We start from the raw sequence: 20,118 nt of genomic DNA, 5'->3' as shown, positions 1-20,118 counted from the left end.
CAGAATTACCCCTCCCTTTTAGCACCTGAGTGACATCACAATCTGATTGAGCAGCTTACCAATATATGTGCATTGTAGTTAGAGAGGCATGGATGGGTCAGCATTAGGAGGGATTGCTGACTCCAGAGTGACATTGGAGAAGTTAGGAGTGTCTCCAGGTAAGCTGGCTCTCTGATGCTATAGGAGCCATTGTCATGTGGCCTTACACTGGGCATTCAGACCCAGACATATGAGCAATTATTTATGGGGTCGGTGTGGGGTGCTGTGGTCTCTATGTCGGTATGGCTGGGCTGCTTCAGGTTGGCACACCCTAACACTTTATTAACACTCATGATTTTCCCTATCACTTTGTATATATTTTTATATTATTGTAATCACACTTCACTTACATAGCACTTATGTGCTTCTTATTAATTTTTCACTTGTGTGCTGACTTGGGGTAGCTGACCTGTGCCAACATGATGGGGTCCTGCACCCCAGACCCATACCTAGTATTAGGGACCCCAGTGATGGAGACGCCTTGCCGATCGGCCTGGGGGCTTAACCCTATATCTGCAGATATACGCAACTAAGATCTCCATATTATCTGATTATTATGTAGTATTACTTTTCACTCAGTGTGCATTAGGGAACACAAATAGTTTTTTTCTTGAACAGAATTACCCCTCCCTTTTAGCACCTGAGTGACATCACAATCTGATTGAGCAGCTTACCAATATATGTGCATTGTAGTTAGAGAGGCATGGATGGGTCAGCATTAGGAGGGATTGCTGACTCCAGAGTGACATTGGAGAAGTTAGGAGTGTCTCCAGGTAAGCTGGCTCTCTGATGCTATAGGAGCCATTGTCATGTGGCCTTACACTGGGCATTCAGACCCAGACATATGAGCAATTATTTATGGGGTCGGTGTGGGGTGCTGTGGTCTCTATGTCGGTATGGCTGGGCTGCTTCAGGTTGGCACACCCTAACACTTTATTAACACTCATGATTTTCCCTATCACTTTGTATATATTTTTATATTATTGTAATCACACTTCACTTACATAGCACTTATGTGCTTCTTATTAATTTTTCACTTGTGTGCTGACTTGGGGTAGCTGACCTGTGCCAACATGATGGGGTCCTGCACCCCAGACCCATACCTAGTATTAGGGACCCCAGTGATGGAGACGCCTTGCCGATCGGCCTGGGGGCTTAACCCTATATCTGCAGATATACGCAACTAAGATCTCCATATTATCTGATTATTATGTAGTATTACTTTTCACTCAGTGTGCATTAGGGAACACAAATAGTTTTTATTTACACAGAATTACCCCTCCCTTTTAGCACCTGAGTGACATCACAATCTAATTGAGCAGCTTACCAATATATGTGCATTGTAGTTAGAGAGGCATGGATGGGTCAGCATTAGGACGGATTGCTGACTCCAGAGTGCCATAGGGGAAGTTAGGGGTGTCTCCAGGTAAGCTGGCTCTCAGATGCTGTAGGAGCTATTATCATGTGACCTTAACTACTGGGCATTCAGACCCAGACATATGTGTAATTATTTATGGGGTAGGTGTGGGGTGCGGTGGCCCCTATGTCGGTAAGGCTGGGTGGCTTCAGGTCGGCACACCCTAACACTTTATTAACACTCATGATTTTTCCTACCACTTTGTATATATATATTTGTATTATTTTAATCACACTTCACTTACATAGCACTTATGTGCTTCTTAATAACCCCTAATTTTCACCTGTGTGCTGACCTGGGGTAGCCAACCTGTGCCCACGTGATGGGGTCCTGCACCCCAGACCCATACCTAGTATTAGGGACCCCCAGTGACGGAGAAGCCTTGCCGATTGGCCAGGGGGCTTAACCCTTTATCTGCAGATTTACGCAACTAAGATCTCCATATTATCTGATTATTATGTAGTATTACTTTTCACTCGGTGTGCATTAGGGAACACAAATAGTTTTTATTTACACAGAATTACCCCTCCCTTTTAGCACCTGAGTGACATCACAATCTAATTGAGCAGCTTACCAATATATGTGCATAAAACACAGGTAACTATATGATTTTTCTTTGTTATCAATCACTGGTAAATAACTTTTTTTCTATACAGAAAATATTGGAGGTCATTACGAGTTGTTCGCTCGCAAGGTGATTTTAGCAGAGTTGCTCACGCTAAGCCGCCGCCTACTGGGAGTGTATCTTAGCATCTTAAAATTGCGAACGATGTAATAGTAATATTGCGATTACAAACTTCTTAGCAGTTTCTGAGTAGGTCCACACTTACTCAGCATCTGCGATCAGTTCAGTGCTTGTCGTTCCTGGTTTGACGTCATAAACACACCCAGCGTTCGCCCAGACACTCCCCCGTTTCTCCGGCCACTCCTGCGTTTTTTCCGGAAACGGTAGCGTTTTTTCCCACACGCCCATAAAACGGCCTGTTTCCGCCCAGAAACACCCATTTCCTGTCAATCACACTACGATCGCCGGAGCGATGAAAAAGCCGTGAGTAAAAATCCTAACTTCATAGCAAAATTACTTAGCGCAGTCGCAGTGCGGACATTGCGCATGCGCACTAAGTGGAAAAACGCTGCGATGCGAAGAAATTTACCGAGCGAACGACTCGGAATGACCTCCCTTGTGTATAACTGTGGGTTGAAAGTAGGTGTGAGTGTATTGAACCCCAGAATTCGGGTTCCCATAGAAAGATGCTGAGTTAGCAGAGGCTTGGTAGCATGAAGGCTAGCGACCTTACGTATTGAGATTGACGCGGATGAGCGTGATTTGATGTTACGCTCCGGCTGAGTAGCGCAGCTAGCGGAATTCGACTCCCATGATCATAGGGTGTATAGATAACAAGTATCTATAAGCTGTGCGATTGGACCGCACATCTGTGTGTGTGAGATACGCAGCACAACGCGATACCATTTGCATTATTTTGCACAAATTACATCATCTTACGCACTGTGATAGCATACGCAGACGTGATTTGCGTAAAGAGAAGGAAGTTTTGCTGACTCTCTCTCAGGAAACATTCCAACAGGCTTTGAACCTCCACTGAAAAAGGTGTGGTGTTAATTTTGTTAATGCTCCATACTTCCAGTGCAGGAGTCTGGTAGGGATCCACACTGGGTACGCGGGGAATCACTACAGGAGTGAGTCGTGGTACATTCCAGTGGTGAAGGAGTGGGTGAAAAGCACTCGAAGGAACTTTTCACCGTCGTCTCGTGTGGGCCATTTGGTGTGTTGTGAAAAAAGCCCACAATGGGAGCCAAATGGGCATGCGAGAGGCATTTTGGAGCCAGGGTTCAGGCTAAGGAGCAGAGGCCAAGAGGGTCCGCTCTGTATATTATGTGTGGGAAATATGGTCCACACACAGGCTTTTTGTAATAATTGAGTACGTATGAATGGTGGAATATCATTTCCAGTGATTGGTGGTTTTGATCTTGAGGTATTGTAGGTAGTATGTTTAACCAAAGTCAAATAAGACAAGAACGAAAACATATAAACAGTTTGAACTCATAGCAAAAATAAATAAGAAAAAAAAGAGAAAGCAAGTACACTGCCATATGTGGATGTGGAAGCAGTTACAGCCAGCATACAAACTATAGAAAATAATAAAAATAAAAATCTGAATGTAACCTACAGTATATATGTACTAATGAATGTCAAAGTTTTATTTAGTAGGAGAAGGTGACCTGACTGGTTTCAGCCATTTCTCATGCATTCAGAGGAGTATCCAACTGGTAAAAGAGGAGCTGTAGCCTGCAGGGGAAGTGGCTGAGACCAGTGGAACTGGTAAGTATGGTGCCATTCAAGTACACATATAGCCAAAAAATAAAATAAAAACCAAGAAAGTAATGTCAGAAATGGAGAATATCCTGTCCGCACATTAGTATTTGCCAGTAGGAAAGTGGACAGAAATGGGGTAACCCACAGGGTATTTCTTTTTAATTGCCAAATAAGAAGTATTCATTTCTAGTAATGCCCCTATTCAAGATAAGCTCGGAAATGTTTGTTGGACCATGTACAGACCCTTAATACGGGATGAGAAGGATTGAATGAATACTTCCATGACCTCGGAGCTTGTTTTTTTTAGTACTAGAAAATTCTCTGTCAGGACAAGATCACTGGTAGACACTAATTCGGCAAATGGGAGGAACGGGAGGAAGTGCAACATTACCCTTTGACAAAAACCTGCAGAAGTTACGATTGGGCCTCTATGATGCTAAACCCTTTTCTTTTTTTTTTTCCTAGCAGCAGTGGCCCTCTGACTAACTTAATTGACAGAGATTTTGTTATGTACATTGAAATGTGAAATACATATATTGTACTCCCGCTCAGGAAGTACAAGGTATGTTAGATACTCCTCAAAGACTAATGTTGCATTCCACTGTTCTAGATTCATGTCCATCACAGGTAGAGGAAATCATCTCACAGATACTGGATTCCCTATGAACTTAGGATGGACAGGACACTGGATTGATGGCTGAGGTAGTCCCAGTAGTGACACAGCAAGCACAAGCTTTAAGGGGGGTAGAACAAGTATTTAAGAATCAATTCCCTGTAGTGCCCAATCCAGTTGTCATTTTAATAAAATCCTCTCCACCTCTACAAACTTTACTGTCACCAACCTCTATTCTGTTTCTTCAGTTTCCTCTTCATCTTTTGCGTTCACACAGGGTGGTACAATACATGGACCCGATACTCCCAAGGTATCGAGCGACAGCCTGAGTATTGTCTCTCAAGCCCTGCATGACTGTTTACAGTCCTTTCAGCCTGAAAATGGGTTGGTGCTGATACAATATGTTGATGACTTATTGTTGTGCGCTGATTCCTTTGAGTCATCCCTGGCAGATACGAAACAGTTTCTGTTTCGTTTCTTCCAGACAGGGCACAGGGTCTCAAGGGATAAACTACAGTTGTGTAGGACAAGGGTCAAATACCTGGGTCATAGTACTGGTACATGATTTCACAGTTTATACACCATATGCCATATTGGTCCTTCAAAGTTCTGCCCAAACCCGGTATGTCTCACCAGTATATTACTGCAGTGTGTCTTGTAATGCACAAAAGGTGGAGGATAAGAATACTGGTGAAGGGAAATTTTGTATAGACACTGATATGCATGATGGTATGGAATATCTGAATCAGACCTTTCCTACGAGACCAGACATAAGTGACAGCCCGTTGGTGAACGCAGACCTGATATATTTTTTTTCTTTTTCCCTCTAGAGATGTTTTTTCTTTTTTTGGAGTTATTCTCATGGTACTCTACATTGCAAACACACTATAGTTAAATTAAGATGCAAAGTTATGTTCCCTACAGGAAAAGTAGGTCTGGAAGGCGAAGGGGTATGGTCAGGAGTCCTCAGGACTCTGGAGAGATGGACAAGGTAAGCCAATGGCCCCCAGGACTTATCTCCCAAGCCAAGCTGAGGCAGCACATGATCTGACTCACCTAGGGTAAGGAAGGTATGTGCAAATTGGTTAGAGCTTACTGGCGTGCACCAGGGTTCTCTTCTCAGGCAAGCAGGAAAGCAATGACCTGTCTTACTTGCATGAGGAAGAACATTTGGTAAGGTAACAGAGCCATCCCATACTCCTCTTGCAGACGGACCTTTTTAGGTAATACAAATCATCTTCGTACAGTTAACACCCTATAGGAATTTGAAACATGTATTGGTGTGCACTGATGTTTTCTTGAGCTGGGTAGAGACATTTCCTGTCAACACAAATACTGCTGTGTTTACCGCAAGGAAATTGTGCAGAAATTTGTGTGTAGATATGGTGTACCTAGGAGCAAAGTGATAGCTTGAAACTGAACTATTGTGTGGTCATAGACACTGCCACTAGTATTATGTAGCATTGGAACCACTCCCAGATCCACACTTAACGAATCACCCTATTTGAATTTTTTTTGGGGTACTATTTTTGGAAGACAACCTCATGTCATGATTGATCCGCACAATGATCAGAAATACACCAATGAGGTGACAGTACAGTACCTTATCGAGATGAGCCAGCATTTGAGAACTTATCAAAAGCACTTGAAACTGTTGATTCCTGGTATGCTAACTACTAACTGTCTTGATTGTGAACCAAGAGACTGTGTGATTGTTCTTACACTCAGGTTGCCTAATAGACAGGTGGGAAGGACCGTACCAAGTTTTGTTGACAGCACGATCCCAGTGAAAGTAGCCGAGGGACTTGGGTCCACGAATTCCCATTGCAAGAAAGTCGGTAGTCTGGAAGGAACTCGTAAAGGGAGTGAGATCGCAGAAGTATCACCTGAGAGTCTGTTCCATGAAGACTGAGAGGAGGCACTGTTGAACACTACCTGAGCGTACTAAAGGATTACAGAAAGACCAGTCATTGTAATTGATTTGCTATGGACAAGATTTGTTTTGTTCTATCTTTCTTTTTCCCGTTGACAAACATTATTTTTTTCAGGTCATTCTATTTTTGTTAGTTTTTCATGAGGAGTCAAGTGTGGGACTGGAACTGGTTCTGGAGAAAGGAGTGATGTCTTTATAGGATCCCACAATCAGCCTATCACTTTGTTAAAGCCATAGAAAAAAAGGTCTAGTAGTTACAGAGTTCGGAGGTAACGTAATAGGCTATTGTCTGAGGAATACTGTATTTTTGTCGTTATTGTGACCCTATAATTGAAGATGAGTGCATCCAGAGATGTCAGTCTAGCAATAATGCAGCATTTGACAGACATCCCTTGAGTGATTACCACTCACTAGTGGGTAAGGTCTTAAACCAAATGGAATGTTGGATGTGCTCACAGGTACCTCTAAGACAAAATAATGCAGGACTAGTGCCACCTTGTTTAGAGTTAGCTGAGGTACTTGAATTACATGGAGTGGGGGTGGGACCGGTGGACAAGGAATATAATATAACTAGACCCCCTAGTCTTAAGATCCACCAGTACCATAGATAAATCCCTTGTATGTTTAAATCTCATCAATTTCAGGAAAACATGAAATTGGGAGTCAATCAGGAACAATCAGACAATGTCTATTCACACATAGCAGATAAAGAGCTCATTAATATATGTGGAAAAAAAGTTTATGAGTGGCTCTCCCCGAACTCCGAAGGTTTATGTCATCTAGGAAGGACACTAGCTGAAATAATAACCCTTGTTCAATGATGAAACAGACCTAGCATACGATCCAGATATGGAAACAATGTTCAGGGAGTGATAGGAATATATACCATGAAAATGTTATATGTTTCTTTCACGATTTGTTTGTGTTTTCTCCCTCTACCCAGCAAAACCTCTATCGAATCCGAACATCAGTGCACAAAGACGTAGGTACATGTATGTGTGCAACATTCGTTCAAATCAGACATCATAGGCCATAGCACTGTCCTAGCATACTCTATAGGTTGAATGTTGTCCCACACACAACCAGTGGTCCCATGACTGCCGAGTGCATATAGAGGATGTCCCATTCTCCACCCTGTCTACCCCAAATATAGTCAATTTCTGATTTGCAAAATGAATACATACGTGTGTCTAGGTCACCGATTATGTGTTTGAAATTATTTTTTTTGTAATTATGTTTAATGTGACAGTTATGACAGTTATTGTCTACTGTCAAAGGGTGGACTGTCGAAGTCAAAATATTACATACACACCACATACAAACTCCAAACAGATGGGTATCTGTCCGTGCATTTTGCGCATATATAGTAGCATACGCATTTGCACGGAGAAGCCGCAAAGACATATACAACATATTCATACAACACATAGACAAAACATGTTTAGCATCATTATGTATTAAATTATATAATAGAGTTTAACATCATATATATATATATATATATATATATATATATATATATATATATATATATAATTGGAATAGAACAAGATAAACATGTCATGCTTGGTGTCAAAATGATTAGGAGAATGAGTGTGTTAATTTAATCTGTTTGTAGATTTTATTAAATAATTATTTCTTAAAACTATAGTTAATACCGTCCAGTATCAATAAAAATCAATCAAATTTGTTTAAAACAAATATGTATTATAATATATCTGAAAACCTATAAAAACAGTGACCTGAAAGGCTGTGTAATAAGACTGCAAACCAAATCTCTGTTAAATGTCTTTGAGTGATACTTTGTAACACCTGAACTAGCAACACACTTGCTGTTTGATCCACATATACGATGTAACAAATAAAGCATGCACTTAGAAGCTCCTTTCTTTGTAGTTAGTGGTTGCCTGTTTTCTTTGTTGTGGCATAAGGTTAGGGAAGGTAAGAGGGTATGGCTTAAGGTTAGGGAAGGTAAGAGGGTATGGCTTAAGGTTAGGGAAGGTAAGAGGTTATGGCTTAAGGTTGGGGAAGGTAAGAGGTTATGGCTTAAGGTTAGGGAAGGTAAGAGGGTATGGCTTAAGGTTAGGGAAGGTAAGAGGTTATGGCCTAAGGTTAGGGAAGGTAAGAGGTTATGGCTTAAAGTTAGGGAAGATAAGAGGTTATGGCTTAAAGTTAGGGAAGGTAAGAGGTTATGGCTTAAGGTTAGGGAAGGTAAGAGGTTATTTCTTAAAGTTAGGGAAGGTAAGAGGTTATGGCTTAAAGTTGGGGAAGGTAAGAGGTTATGGCTTAAGGTTAGGGAAGGTAAGAGGTTATGGCTTAAAGTTAGGGAAGGTGAGAGGTTATGGTTTAAGGTTAGGGAAGGTGAGAGGATTTCTAGTGTTGGGACGTTAGGGTTTGTAAATCCTCTTATTTGGAACAGTGGAATACTGGCTAATATTGGAAGTCTTAGAGTCGCAGATTATTAATCAGTGGATATTTCCCACTGTGAGGATTCAGTAAGAAGGTTAATAATCTATGAACTGAGATAACAGCTACAGATGTGGGGAAGTATAATACACAATCCATCAGTACATAATGTTTACAAGATTTATTACAGAAATATATGCACTCAAATTAAATGTGTATTTTTACATATTGTACAATGATTATATATGTATTTAATTATACAGTAGATATAGGAGAGAGTAGGAAGTGGCAAACATAGTACAATACACTGAACAAATACAGGCACTGTTATATATAGGTAAGTATACAGCAGGTATATACCAGAACAGAGAATGGATTATCTATAGCTCACTCCAGGTCTCTTAGGGTGAATGGGTCCCACAATATCTCCAGATACACTATATACAGTATTCTCCTTATTGGCAGATACAGTATATACAGTATTCTCCTTGGTAAGTAAGTAGTGAATACAGAGAACATGCAGTACATGTAGATCTGTATATATGTCAGCAATGTGGTGTGTGCTGGGGGGACTGAGATGTGCAGGCGTGTATACAGATATCTGGAGTCACTATCATGTCAGCGCAAGTGTAGCAACATGGAGTGTATTGCCCAACAGGAGGGTAGTATTTTCCAGCAGGTGAGAGGTATTTCCCAGCAGGTGGGTGCAGTGGCGGCCGCTGCCCCTGGGCTACAGCTCTGACCACACATTGCAGGGGTGAGCCGGTCAGCACACATACAGTAAACGTACATGTGATGTATGTAATATATGTGCTGGCTGCCTTACGCAGGGGTCATCAGTCACCGTTGTGTGTATCATTGACCAACAGCTGCCGCAGCACGGGACACAGCTTATCCTAGCTGCTTCTATAAGCCTGCCCCCAAACTCCCATTGGCTCACAGGAGTCTGGGGGCGGTCTTATAGAAGACAACAGATAAGTGATACACACAGCGGCATCTGCTAATCCCTGGGTACGGCAGCCAGCACATATATTACATACATCATCACATGTATGTTTATATGTGCTGACCAGCTCCCCCCTGCAATGTGTGGTTGGTGCTGCAGCCCAGCAGCCGCTAACGGGTGGGTGCTATTTTATGGCCCATTAGTATTTCCTGCCTGGGAGGTGGTATTTCCCATCAAGCTGGTGTCATTTTTCTGGCAGATGGATGGTGATTTACGGTAAGTGAATGCAATTTCCTGCCAGGTGAGGTTGGCAAATACCAGCAGGTGGGTGCTATTTCCTGGCGGGTGGGTGGCATTTCCCGGTGGATGGGTGCTATTTCCCGACGGGTGGGTGGCATTTCCCTGCGGGTGGATGCTATTTCCCAGCGGGTGGGTGGCATTTCCCAGTGGGTGGGTGCTATTTCCCGGTGGGTGGGTGGCATTTCCCGGTGGGTGGGTGCTATTTCCCGGTGGGTGGGTGGCATTTCCGGATGGGTAGATGCTATTTTCTGGCGGGTGGGTGCTATTTCCCAGTGGGTGGGTGGCATTTCCCGGCGGGTGGGTGTTATTTTCCGGCGGGTGGGTGCTATTTCCCGGCGGGTGGGTGGCATTTCCCGGCGGGTGGGTGCTATTTTCTGGCGGGTGGGTGCTATTTCCCGGTGGGTGGGTGGCATTTCCCGGTGGGTGGGTGGCATTTCCCAGCGAGTGGGTGCTATTTCCCGGCGGGTGGGTGGCATTTCCCTGCGGGTGGATGCTATTTCCCAGCGGGTGGGTGGCATTTCCCAGTGTGTGGGTGCTATTTCCCGGTGGGTGGGTGGCATTTCCCGGTGGGTGGGTGCTATTTTCCGGCGGGTGGGTGCTATTTCCTAGCGGGTGGGTGGCATTTCCCGGCGGGTGGGTGTTATTTTCCGGCGGGTGGGTGCTATTTCCCGGCGGGTGGGTGGCATTTCCCGGCGGGTTGGTGCTATTTTCCGGCGGGTGGGTGCTATTTCCCAGTGGGTGGGTGGCATTTCCCGGTGGGTGGGTGCTATTTCCCGGCGGGTGGGTGCTATTTCCCTGCGGGTGGGTGGCATTTCCCGACGGGTGGGTGCTATTTCCCGGTGGGTGGGTGGCATTTCCCGGCGGGTATGTGGTGTTTTCGGAAGTATTGGAAGAAGCTGACAAAGTGATGGTCGGTGTCGGTTCCGAGGTCACATTCTGATATTCGCTGTGTCCGCTCCGCACAGTGCTGACAACAACGATCACAATAAGTAAGACCACCCCGGAGAAGATCAGCCAGATGACACATCTCTAATAAGAGATAAAAGAAGATGTTACATGACAGATACAGCATCTCCCTATTACTCTATCAGCTGCAGCTGCTGGGTATAACAGCTCCTTCCTGAGGAGGAAATGAGCAGCACAAACACTAACAAAGCCACACAACTCTCACACTATATACTGTAACACTGGCTCATGTTCCTCAATGACAGAAAAGTCCCATTGGTGGCAGAATGGGTGTGATAGGGTCATTATCACATCGTCCACCTGTAATAACAGCAGTGGTATAACTACAAGGTGGCTAGACGGGCAAATGGATAGGCTCGAAGTCGCAGCCTGGACTCCCAGATCATTGTCTGTCGTGACCACACCAATGCGGCCTGCTGGGTCCACCTGATCCCCGCTATTTACCCCCACGTCTGCCCGTTGGTGTGTCTGTCCCCTGTGAGTGCATCTGAGCAGCATTCTCTACAGCTCCCACCTTGTCTGCTGGTTTCCAGTGTTCTTCCACTAGTGCCTACACAGCTGCAGCTGCACACAAAGACCTAAGGGTTTATTGTGATCAAATAGGAGGCCATCTTGAGAGTTTGCCAGGGGACATCCAGTCTCTAGTTACACCACTGAATAACAGTGTTATCACGCTGCTGGTGGAGACTTTTATCTTAAGTACCGCACCAGCAATTGTTCCTGTTCTGTTGTCGCCATCTCAGCGTGGCGATAACAAATCACTGTCATAAGAAAATGCTTCATTCTGAGAATAAGGTTTTTTTTTAAATTCAATATATATATTTTTTTATCTTTCAAATAAATTCTTTCTGTGTTTAGACCAGTGGTTTCCACTCTCGGCACCCAACAGCCCAGGTTTAAAGGCTATCCATGCTTACTCACAGATGATAGACATACACCTTAATATACTATGGCGAGCGAGACACCTGGCATGAGTGATCTGCACTGACTGGTGTAGGATAGCATTTTCTCCTTTAAATGGGCATCTTATTCGCATCGCAGATGCAGTGAAACACCGTTCAGTCTGCACCAGAGACGTCGGGCTGCAACTTTAACCACATGGGAATTAAGTTTATATAAAGTATGTATAGAGCCGAAGATGAGGCACAAAAATACTGGAAAAGTATACAAAAAAGATGCAAGGCTGAAGCTGAGTCACACAGTGGGGTCCGATTATTGGCCCTCATTCCGAGTCGTTCGCTCGTTCTTTTTCATCGCATCGCAGTGAAAATCCGCTTAGTACGCATGCGCAATGTTCGCACTGCGACTGCGCCAAGTAATTTTGCTAAGAAGATAGGATTTTTACTCACGGCTTTTTCTTCGCTCCGGCGATCGTAGTGTGAATGACAGGAAATGGGTGTTACTGGGCGGAAACACGGCGTTTTAGGGGCATGTGGATGGAAACGCTACCGTTTCCGGAAAAAACGCAGGAGTGGCCGGAGAAACGGGGGAGTGTCTGAGCGAACGCTGGGTGTGTTTATGACGTCAAACCAGGAACGACAAGCACTGAACTGATCGCACAGGCAGAGTAAGTGTGGAGCTACTCTAAAACTGCTAAGTAGTTTGTGATCGCAATATTGCGAATACTTCGGTCGCAATTTTAAGATGCTAAGATACACTCCCAGTAGGCGGTGGCTTAGCGTGTGTAACTCTGCTAAATTCGCCTTGCGACCGATCAACTCGGAATGAGGGCCCTTGCCTTTTCAGCTACACAAGGCATCAGCGCTGAAGACCACAACTCTATGTGACAGCCTTACGGAGCGGTGAGTTACAGAGGTGGTAGCATAGCACGAGATCTATCGCTCCCCTTCCAATGGAACTTTATACAGCTTCACATATAATTGCTTGGACTCTTCTCTATTATATGCAGCGTTTGGTCTACCAACTCATGACTGCTCATTTATTGGACACTATTTAGTAACAGATTTATCTAATGTATTCTAATACTGTGTTTTTTAATACTGTTATCTTTAATTCTTAACCGCTACTATTATATTTTCACATATATGATAAAATAAGCGCTCTCTATATATTATATATTTTTAGTTACTATTGAAAAATTGCGGATTATTTGTTGGGAGCGGCATATTTTCTACTTGTGAAATATTATTCCTTATACAGAGTAACACCACAATAATTATGTATATGATAGATAACATCTGCGCCTGATTGTCTCTTTTTACTCATATCTATATAGAGCTATCTATTATACTTACATATACGATGGCTTTAATGGCTGTCAAAGAAAACAGAGTGCATTAATAAATCTCATCTTTGGAAGAGAATAGATAACATCATACATTTTCATTAATATAGGTATGGAAGTATTGATAACAGGGGGTTGATCCAATTAGCCGCGAAGGGCGTGATGTGCAGTTACCGCGGCATTTCAACGCCGGCAGCAGCATCCGGTGTCGCACACTTTGTGAGCTGAAAAAAAGCACCAATTTGCACAAAATATCTCGGCCCTCTATGGGGTGGCCCTTACCACGATGACTCGCACCCACGAGATTGCATGGCTGATTGGATTGAGCCCTTATTATGTAAACACATTAGCATCCTGTAATCTTTCATCATAAAGTAACCGTCCAGTAATAGTACATATAGCTGACCGGTCAGATTATGTAAGGAACAGGACAGGGGGAAGGAATTACTGTAGATGTTTGATCTTGTACTATTTTGGTTTGTCACCTTTTTGAAAATAATATCTCAGCCACAAAGCAGAGTTTTACATGCAGCCATATATATGCTGCTACACTGGGACACCGCATGAAGGGCTGCTGGTTTTCATAGCATATCACATATTAACAAATGTATTATTAAGGGGATCTAGTCAGTCTCCCGCCTTTCACCATCCCGATGTTCACAATACCGGCTGCGGAATTCCAACGGTCAAAATACTGATGAATCCTGATGTATTAGGTTTAGAATTAGGCAATAAGGGGAAGGATGGGCACTAGGGGGAGGGTTAGGCTGTGGGAGTGGACGGTTAGGGTTAGGCTGTTGGAGAGGATGGTTAAGGTTAGGCTGTGGGAGAGGAGGGTTAGGGTTAGGCTGTGGGAAAGGATGGTTAGGGTTAGGCTGTGTGAGGGTTGGGTTAGGGTTAGGCTTTGGGAGGGGATGGTTAGGGTTAGGCAGCAAGAGGGGAGGGTTAGGGTTAGGCTGGGGGAGGAGATGGTTAGGGTTAGGCTGTAGGAGGGAATGTTTAAGGTTAGGCTGTGGGAGGGGAGGGTTAGGGTTAGGCTGTGGGAGGGGATGGTTAGGGTTAGGCTGTGGGAGGAGACAGTTAGGGTTAGGCTGTGGGAGGGGATGGTTAGGGTTAGGCTGTGGGAGGAGACAGTTAGGGTTAGGCTGTGGGAGGGAATGTTTAGGGTTAGGCTGTGGGAGGGAATGTTTAGAGTTAGGCTGTTGGAGGGGATTTTTAGGGTTAGGCTGTGGGAGGGGAGGGTTAGGGTTAGGCTGTGGGAGGGGATGGTTAGGGTGAGGCTGTGGGAGGGGACGGTTAGTGTTAGGCTGTGGGAGGGGAGGATTACGGTTAGGCTGTGGGAGGGGATGGTTAGGGTTAGGCTGTGGGAGGGAATGTTTAAGGTTAGGCTGTGGGAGGGGAGGGTTAGGGTTAGGCAGTGGGAGGGGATGGTTAGGGTTAGGCTGTGGGAGGGGAGGGTTAGGGTTAGGCTGTGGGAGGATACACTTAGGGTTAGGCAACGGGAGGGACCGGCCTTGGTCCCACTCATATAATGCCAAAACTTCACAAAGAGGCAGCTGGGAAACTGAGTTGGTGGCTCTCAGGCTTATTTCCAGGCTGCAGGGAGCATTTCCAGGAGGGGTGATGGTACTGCCCCCTCATCTTTGTGGCCTGGCCTGTAGAACTGCTTGTTCATCCTGAATTAAAACCCAGCTCCCAGCCAAGTACATTGGGGTGTGAGTTTACTAGAGGTATTCCTCACTAGTATACGGAAATATGGTTCCTCCGTTACTTACCAGCGCTCCTGATCAGTGTCTCCAATTTTGTATTTCTTGGTGACATTAATGGAGTCCTCTCATCACTGTCACCATACCCTTCTTTATAGAGGAACAGATTGCTGGCCAGGGTCTCAATGCTGGGCTGAAGCTGCAGGATCCGGCTCTTCTCCTTCTCGCTGGTGTCCGTCAGATCATCAATCACCACCAGCACTCTGTCCTTTCCTGCACAAGTCACACAGATAATTACACCTTGTTTTATTGTTACTTATTTGCACTGAAGAAACTATATTTTCGGGGGGTGTGGCCTGCTGCTGGACTGATAAGCTGTGTCCCAGGGGAGCTCGTACAAAAACACCCTTATTAACCCCCTTATCGGCAGCCCACCCAGAATAACTATTCCATACCCTCCAACATGACCCTCCCCACTAGGTACAAAATGCTCTGTTTCTGGACTTTCCTCTTAATTTATTATTGCCATTACCTGTGAAGAAACAGCTTTCTTATCATGTAACTAGTTCAACACAGGTGATGGAAATCATAAATTAAGAGGGAAGTCCAGGAACAGAGCATTTTGTACCTAGTGGGGCGGGTCATGTTGGAGGGTCTGCTATTCACCCTGAGATCCCTAAAGCCACCCTAAGCCATATTCCCTAGAGAGGGAAAGCTGCGGAGCCGGGGAGTAGGTTTACCCTACTCCTGCAGGTTGCGGCCTACCTCCGGGATAGGAGCCGGGACCTGTATTCGGGCGAGTTCCGGCCGGACGTCGGAGCCCACCGGGAGCAACACAGAGGTGATCAGCCCCCGCTGCCGCCGCTTGTGACCCCTCTGCAGCACTGCCGAGAGCCGTGTGCCGGCGGCCGGAGCGCTGGGACCGGACGGGGTGAGCTGCAGGGAGCCGCGGAGGCACCCGCGAGTGTCAGACGCCGGCGGCCATCTTGGTTGGGGCAGAGCTGGGCGCGCGGACGCAGCGCCAGTGAAAACGACCGCTCTGACCCCTTCCACATCATACAGCGACTGGGGGGGGGGGGCTTGGGAGACCAGTGTCACCACATAGAGGTGGGGGACCCCTGAACTGCCACCATACAAAGCAGGGACCCAGCAACGGCGGCCATATTGGAAGTGGAGGGAGGGAGCTGATTGCAGGGAGCTGCTGCTGCTGCTGCTGCAGCTGAATACTCTTACTACACACCAGATGCCCTCCTTCTGAAACACCCCACAGAGTCTCCCTAAATAGCTCCAAGCTCCTGCACAGCAGACCCTGGTTGCTGGCTGGTCCAGGCTGGGAGCTTTACATTGCGGAGTCGGGGAGTAAGCATATGATACGTGCCCCTGCTCTGTTCTCTCGTACATATAATCTGATTTCCCAGGACCACGAAGTTTTACACCTATTGCTAACAATCTAAGCAAATATGGTGCAGCTCCCCTGTGAGGATATGTCCTTCTAACACCATGTCTACCCCACCGTCGCTCCCTGCCTGAATAGCCATCTGCTACGGTCATCCTTTTGTTACCTGTATGATACACTGATCCCCTTCGGGACACCTCGACATGCCTCCTAAGAAGTCGAAGGGGTCTAAATCTGCTTCGCAAGTGAATTTCTTTGGATCCTCCTCCTCAAGTAACAAGCCCCACGCACCCCTTCCTTCGCCGTCTCTGGCTCAACCATCTCAATCAACTTCATCAAAAATATCCAACCCGTCTAACGCCGCACAAGTCGATATGGACTCTCTGGATGGCCCGGTCACGCTACGCTCTATCCACTCCTTGTTAGTCTCTTTCAAATCTGACATTTCATCTGAGCTTAGATCTAATATACAAGCTCTCCGTTCTGATATCTCTGAAATCGGAGACAGGACAGACCACATTGAGCATAAGATGGAGGAGCTGGTAGCATCACATAATGACTTGATCACCGCACACGACTCTCTCCTAGAGGAAGTCGCTTATATCCGCGACAAAACCACGGATTTAGAGGATCGCTCGCGTAGGAACAATATCAAAATAAGAGGCATCCCTGATGATGTTTCCAACGCTGACCTGTATGGCTACGCCACCGATCTTTTCCATAAATTGATACCTGATGTTTCGCTTTCTGATCTCCTGATCGACAGGATCCATAGACTCCCAAAGACCAGGCAAGCACCTGCTCAGGCTTCCCGGGACACACTTCTCAGGGTTCACTTTTTCCACATTAAGGAGAAGATCTTGCGTGCAGCATTACCCTCTTCACCTACGGCGACTTCTTTGGATTCTCTTCAACTTTTCCAGGACTTGTCCCCAGCGACTATGACTAAAAGGCGTTCATTCTCCGCCATCACATCAGCTTTACGGAAAGCTGCAGTCCAATATAAGTGGGGATTCCCTACTAAGTTGATAGTGCTACGAAATGGTACCACCACCATCATCAACACACCTGAAGATGGGCCTAAAATCCTCAAAAAATGGGACATCCTTCTCGATAAACAACAACCTGTTCCCCCCGCTACATCACCAAAACGAATTGCCCAAGACTGGACATTGGCTCCGGGCTGAAGTTCACATCGGACTGACCATAAGATAGCTGTTATTTAACCTTTTCTTTTTCCCTACAGGTTTATCTATGTTTATGTGTACTTTATACTATAGGCTATGCTCTTCGCCTGATGTTCCAGGGCTTTAGTTTAAACTTAGATTGAGGTAAAACTATTCCTGTTTTCATTGGATAGCAAACGTACATCTCTCCTTAATTTAGGATGACCTCATTTATTTATCATATCAATATTTACGATCGTTAACCATTTGCTAAGTATGTTTTGGTTTGGAGGCGACGGTGGGTAATTTTGGCCGACACGCCACCCACCCACATTTGTCCGTCACGACACCCATGTGACGGGACCTCTAGCTCCTATATGGATGCTATTTCCGTTTTTCTCCCCTGTTTTATTTTTTGTTCTGTCTTCTCTTTTCATATTCTTCTCTTTCCTGATGCTGACTTTGCTTCTCCTTCCTTAGTGGACTATACCGCTATGTATTACCTTCTGACACAAATGTTACTGACGCTTTTCGCTGTGCCACATATCATCCTGTTATACCCTCCCACATGGCCACCTTTTTAAGTCTTAATGTTAAAGGGCTCAATTCACCCCATAAGAGGCGCTTGGCTCTGAAATATTTCGCTGATCAAAAGGCGGACGTAGTGGCTATACAGGAATCCCACTTTCCACTGCACACTCCCCCTCAGTTCTCCAATACCAATTACCCAACTCACTATGTCTCCTGTGGGCCGTTTAAGAGGAATGGTGTTGCTATCCTCTTCCATAAATCGTGCTCTTTCCAATTGGAGGGTAAATGGGTGGATGGCAATGGCAGATATCTGATTCTAGTGGGGAAAATGCGAACTAAGTATGTCACTTTGGTCTCCCTTTATGCCCCAAACTCCAATCAACCCCGGTTTCTGAAATCCTTTTTTCAAAAACTGTATAGTGTCAAGAAAGGTGCGACTTTTCTGATGGGTGACTTCAATATAGCTCCTGACCCTACTCTAGACAAATCCTCGAAACTTGATAAACAATCTGCTAACGCAGCCAAATCCCTGGCCTCCTCTTTCTCACACCTACTAACTGAATTCGATCTATATGACGCTTGGAGAGTCAGGAATATCAGAGCTAGAGACTATACATTTTATTCGGCAGTGCATAGATCCTATTCTAGGATCGATTTGCTCCTGACGGATAAATGGACATTACAATCCATCCCTACCGTCAAAATATTGCAGATTTCGTGGTCTGATCATGCACCCTTACTTTGGTCTTGGTCATACAAAACGTCTACCCCCCCTACGCGCCCCTGGAGGTTGCGAGATTACATTTTGAAAGATGAGGACGGAATCTCCATATTACGCGAGGCCTTGTCTTCATATTTGGACACTAATAGCCCCGCTGATACCTCTATTTCCAACCATTGGTGTGCCCTTAAGGCAGTCCTGAGAGGCGCAGCTATCCATGCTTCAGCTCACATAGCGCGCCGTGACCGGGAAGTTCAGTTGGCTTATGAGTTGGAGGTGACAACGTTAGAAACTAAACATAAACAATCCCCTGCCGACGATCTCACTCTCGCGTCTCTGACTGAAGCAAAGAGGAAACTGAACAGTCTCTATCTTTCGCACGTACAAAGAGCAGTCTCCAACCTAAATCAAAAATACTACACATTAGGCAATAGGGCGGGTAAACTGCTGGCGCGGAAACTTAGAGGGAAAAACCTTATCAATAGAATTAAACACCTGACAAACCCAGATGGATCGCTGTCCCTGAACCCAAAAGATATTGCAAACCAATTTGCCTCTTACTATAGAAAACTGTACAACCTCAAACATGACTCCCTCACCCCACAACCTTCCTTGCAGCTTATACGATCCTTTTTAGACTCCATTAATCTGCCTTCTATTTCCACTGATGATGCTTCCACACTTTGCACACCCTGAACTGAGAGAGAAATTCAGACTTCCCTGAAAGCCCTCAAAAAGGACAAGGCCCCCGGGCCAGATGGGTTTATTAATCTCTTTTACATTACCTTCCAAGACTCACTCTCCCCACTTCTTCTTAATTTGTACAACGACGCTTCCTCTAACCCTTTCCCTAGAGAGATGTTGGAGGCACAGATAATAACGATTCTCAAACCTGGCAAGAACCCATCTCTCTGCGTAAATTATAGACCCATAGCACTTTTGAACACAGATATTAAGCTGTATGCCAAACTGCTAGCAAATAGACTAAATCCGTTGATCCCCACATTGATCCATCAAGATCAAGTGGGTTTCACTATCGGTCGTCAAGCCTCAGACAATACCAGGAGAGTTTTCTCCCTACTAGAGGCTCGCTCCGCGTCGCGGGAGCCCTTATTACTGCTCTCCCTCGACGCGGAGAAAGCTTTCGACAGGATCCATTTGTTATACATGTCAGAAGTTCTTGCCAGGTTTGGGTTCGAGGGGCAATTTTTACAGAATGTCCTACGCCTATATACACACCCCTCAGCGAGCGTTTTTAGTAATGGGTTTTTATCCGATTCTTTCCCCATCACTAACGGCACCCGCCAGGGATGCCCACTGTCACCATTAATTTTCATCTTAGCAATAGAACCTCTGGCAGAGAAAATTAGGGCGTCTACCCAGGTAAGCGGAGTATAT

General features: G+C 45.2%; 2 protein-coding genes across 2 annotated transcripts in view; both read right to left on the bottom strand.

Moving 5' to 3' along the window:
* LOC134945693 (guanylate-binding protein 1-like) overlaps positions 1-20,118 on the bottom strand; it is a 328,447-nt gene that overhangs the window by 250,824 nt on the left and 57,505 nt on the right. The window lies entirely within an intron of this gene.
* LOC134945695 (uncharacterized) overlaps positions 8,910-20,118 on the bottom strand; it is a 40,618-nt gene continuing 29,409 nt past the window's right edge. The window contains exons 3-5 of the mRNA XM_063935141.1: positions 14,976-15,179; positions 13,211-13,230; positions 8,910-11,018 (exon numbers count right to left, since the gene is read on the bottom strand). Coding sequence (XP_063791211.1) covers positions 9,879-11,018; positions 13,211-13,230; positions 14,976-15,179 — 1,364 coding nt within the window. The 3' untranslated portion in view covers positions 8,910-9,878. The remainder of the gene's footprint in view (positions 11,019-13,210; positions 13,231-14,975; positions 15,180-20,118) is intronic.

Source organism: Pseudophryne corroboree, chromosome 7 (assembly GCF_028390025.1).
Source record: "Pseudophryne corroboree isolate aPseCor3 chromosome 7, aPseCor3.hap2, whole genome shotgun sequence".
Lineage (NCBI taxonomy): Eukaryota > Metazoa > Chordata > Amphibia > Anura > Myobatrachidae > Pseudophryne > Pseudophryne corroboree.
Note: the sequence above shows the minus strand (reverse complement) of the source record. Positions and strands in the feature narration are given on the sequence as shown.